Genomic DNA, 3,562 nt, shown 5'->3' on the forward strand with positions numbered 1-3,562 from the left:
CCCGCTGCCTCCGCCCGTTTCTGGGTCTCCAGGAGAGTCTCCTGGAGAATCAAATTGAGGCTCTCGTAGGCTCTGCGTCAATCAACAATGAGCAAACATGAGTGCCCGAAGACAGAAACGGCGGTGGCCTGCCACTAAGGTCTCGGTCCCCCACAGAAGCAGAAGCACATCAGGACTGAAGCACTTTGCTGAGTGTGCTGGGTCTAAACACACCTTCTCACAGAGGATTTCTCACCTCGGCCAGCTCTTCCTGTTTGTGAAATCGTTCATGAACCAGTTCACGCAAAATCTTCAATTCCTCAAAGCTCTGCTCCTCTTCAATCCGACACATTTCCTCCTGTTTGGGTGAAAACGAACACCAACCAACCACACAGGTATTAAAGCTCCAGAAAAACTGGACACTCCCCAGTCACTATGAATACTCTGGAGGAGCTGATCTGGTCCCCAACATTTCCACTGGAGGCCCAGAAACAATGAAGAGGAACAGTTAGGTCCATGTTTGCTGTGTTTCTGGTTTCAACAGCTCTCCCACACAACCCCAGTATCCTCCTGGTCGCCGTGATGTGGTAAGTACAGAAGAGGCAAAGAACAGAACTTAGCTGAAAGTGGGAGCTGAAGTGTACGAGGCTGTGCTGCCACGGCCTGCACGTGGCACGGCCCTGACAGTTTATGGAAAGCTTCCACACGCATGACCTCAGCTGATCAGAGGTGACTAGTTCTCCTTCTCTCGCTCAGATAAGGACACGAAGGACCTGGTCTACACAGTAAGTGTGGGGGCCTCCAGCTCCTGTGTTTCACATGGGACATTAGCAAGTAGGTGGCTGTTTTGGTTCATGCTAGTTAGGGAAGAACAATGGCAGCCAGCTACATGCCAAGATGCAAAGGACAGTAGAGCAGCTCTCCTAGACTGTTTCTTAGGCCCTGACATTAAGAAAATGATATTTTGTGTGTTACCCTGTTTCCCCGAAAATAAGACCTGGTCGGAAAATAAGCACTCGCATGATTGTAGGTACCAAAATACGGCACCTTGGCATACTGAATATTTTAAGCTGATGAGTTTGTGGAAAAGGCACCCTTCTCCCTGAAACAGGTCATAAAACCCTCATGTAAGGGGTGCGTGCCCTCCATATCCTGGAGGAATCATGCTACGGCTTCTTCTCCGGCTAGGTCTTATTTTCGGGGAAACACGGTACTTGCTCACCTCCATTAGAATTTGGATTTTTTTTTTCCTCCCTTCAGGTCTTTGCCTGTGTCTTTAAGAAAACCATCCAAAACAAAATGTCTGGTTTAGTCTATCCTTTTCATAAGGTTCCCGTGTCAGTAACCCTGCCTGACACTGGTGGAAAAAGCACAAACAAGGTGAGAGGGTCATGCCTCAGAGTGCTGGCAGAAAGGTGAGCATGCCCAGGGATTCACACTGCCGTGGGTACCACAGCGGGGGGCTTGATGGGCTGAATGCTTGTGCCCCCACCCCAAATTCATTGGCTGAAACTTTAACCCCAGTGTAATGGGATTTGGAGATGGGGTCTTTGGGAGGTAACTCCAGTTAGATGAGTTTGTGAGGGTGGGACTTCAGGATGGGATTAGTGCCCTTCTAAGAGAAAAAAAACCGAGTTCTCCCTCCACCAAGGTAAGGCCATGTGAGCACACAGTGAGGAGGTGGCCAGGAAGAGAGCTCTCACCAGAGCCCAGCCAGGCTGCCACCTTGAGCTTGGACGTCCCAGACTGCAGAACTGTGAAAAATAAATGGCTGGGTTTTTTTTAAGCCACCCAGTCTATAGCATGTTGTTATAGCAGCCTGAGCTAAGACAGCTGCTAAAGGGAAAGTAATATTCCTTTTTGCTTGGAAGGGTTTACTAAAGAAACAGTTAATTAAGAGATAGTACCTCTGCCGAAATACTGGAAACAGTCTAAATTGCTTTGCAAGAATTGATGCTCACAAAACCGAAACAAATCAGAGAGCAAAGCAATCCCCACCCGCCTCCCCCAGGAGATAGACACACAGCCTGGAGCAGGGCTGGAGTCCATGCTAGCACTCCAGGAGGGGGGCTCTAAGAGTCGCTAGACCTACAGTTAACTAGAGCAAGAGCTTGCCTTCACCCCCTATTTCAACCCCTTTGCCTAGCCCCTACCTCCAAAAAGCTCCAAGGTCAATCAAATCAATTGGGCTTAGGGAAAATAGAGGCCAAAGCCCACAGAGATTAGCTACAGGCTCAGAGGAAAAGAATAATGACTAGGTCTGGGCTTTGAAGAGACATCAGTGACTAAATGAAAAGTCTCTCTGAGCTCTGCAAAGAGAGCTGGGGGGAGGGGNTTTTGTTGGAGATTTCATTGTTCAAAATGGCCCCAAAGCATGGTGCTGGAGTGCTGCCTCGCATTCCTAAGCACAAAAAGCTGTGGTGCGCCTCACGGAGAAAATATGTACTAGACAAGCTTCGCTCAGATGAGTTATAGTGCCGTCGACCATTAATGCCATTCGGTATTAGTGTATCAACAGTTTACACTGAATCAGGTGTCGTTAATGCAATCACACATGAAACACGGTTATGCGTGCATCGGCTGATGAATGTTAAAACCAGAGGCTCCCAGGCACCTAACCCTGTTATCTCCCCCAGGGGCAATGATTCAGTATTCACATTTCAGTGTTCACGACAACTTTCTACAAAGAAGACCTCAAATAACGAGATCAAGTGGGCACTGGCACCTAGAGCAAGCGCCACCACCAGGTGCTCTCTGCGGGCAGTACCTGAAAACTCGAGCTGCATGAACGCACTTTCATTGCTTTGAGGCGTTCCTGGCTCCTGGTGTAACAGCGTCACGGTACCTCGCTGTAACTGCAAGTTCAGTTTGGCGAAGACATGATCTCGTTTTGTATACGTGTTCATGCACGAGGCGTCCGCAGTGGGGTCAAAAAACTCCTCGGTGCCTGAACGTGAGGATGAAAGGACATGGGGCACTTTAAATAGTGCACCAGGCAGGCGCACTGATCAGCCATGATGACATTATTTACCTATTTCCCCCTTTTCAGAAAAGAACTCCAACTGTTTCACTCACTAATGCAAAATGAGCCCAACTGTTTTATAAGGGCTCTTGTCAGGTCATTACCAAACCAGGAGGACACTAAGATTCATGATAAAGGACAGCACAGGGCAGAGTTGCCCGACAGGGAAATGTCTCCAACTGCCAGGACAGTGGCCACTAACCACGAGTGCTTTGGGCACTGCTGGCACATGTGGCTCATGTGGCTGGGGCAACTGGGGAAGTGAGTTTTTTCTTTTCTTTAATTTTAATGAATTCAAATCGAAGTAGCCATTTGTGGCTACGGGAACCACCGTGCGGGTCTAAAGGGTGGTGCTAGAGTGGTATTCAAACATCAGAATTCAAAGCTTCTGAACTTGCTCAAAATTCGTTTCTTACAATCGCCACCACTCCGACTGACCTGAAGCTGTACTAATATTCACATTTAGTAAGAGAGCTGCAAATGAAGTCTCTCTCAAAACATCCTCTCTCTGCCCCTCTGAACATGAGACAAACTGTTTCACAAATGTCTTTTTTTTTTTTT

The 3,562-nt window shown here is 48.1% G+C and overlaps 1 protein-coding gene across 1 annotated transcript in view; it reads right to left on the reverse strand.

Annotated features, from left to right (window-relative positions):
* VPS13D (vacuolar protein sorting 13 homolog D) overlaps positions 1-3,562 on the reverse strand; it is a 299,465-nt gene that overhangs the window by 262,466 nt on the left and 33,437 nt on the right. The window contains exon 11 of the mRNA XM_019639700.1: positions 2,747-2,926. Coding sequence (XP_019495245.1) covers positions 2,747-2,926 — 180 coding nt within the window. The remainder of the gene's footprint in view (positions 1-2,746; positions 2,927-3,562) is intronic.

This window comes from Hipposideros armiger, unplaced genomic scaffold (genome assembly GCF_001890085.2).
Source record: "Hipposideros armiger isolate ML-2016 unplaced genomic scaffold, ASM189008v1 scaffold_46, whole genome shotgun sequence".
NCBI classification, from domain to species: Eukaryota; Metazoa; Chordata; class Mammalia; order Chiroptera; family Hipposideridae; genus Hipposideros; species Hipposideros armiger.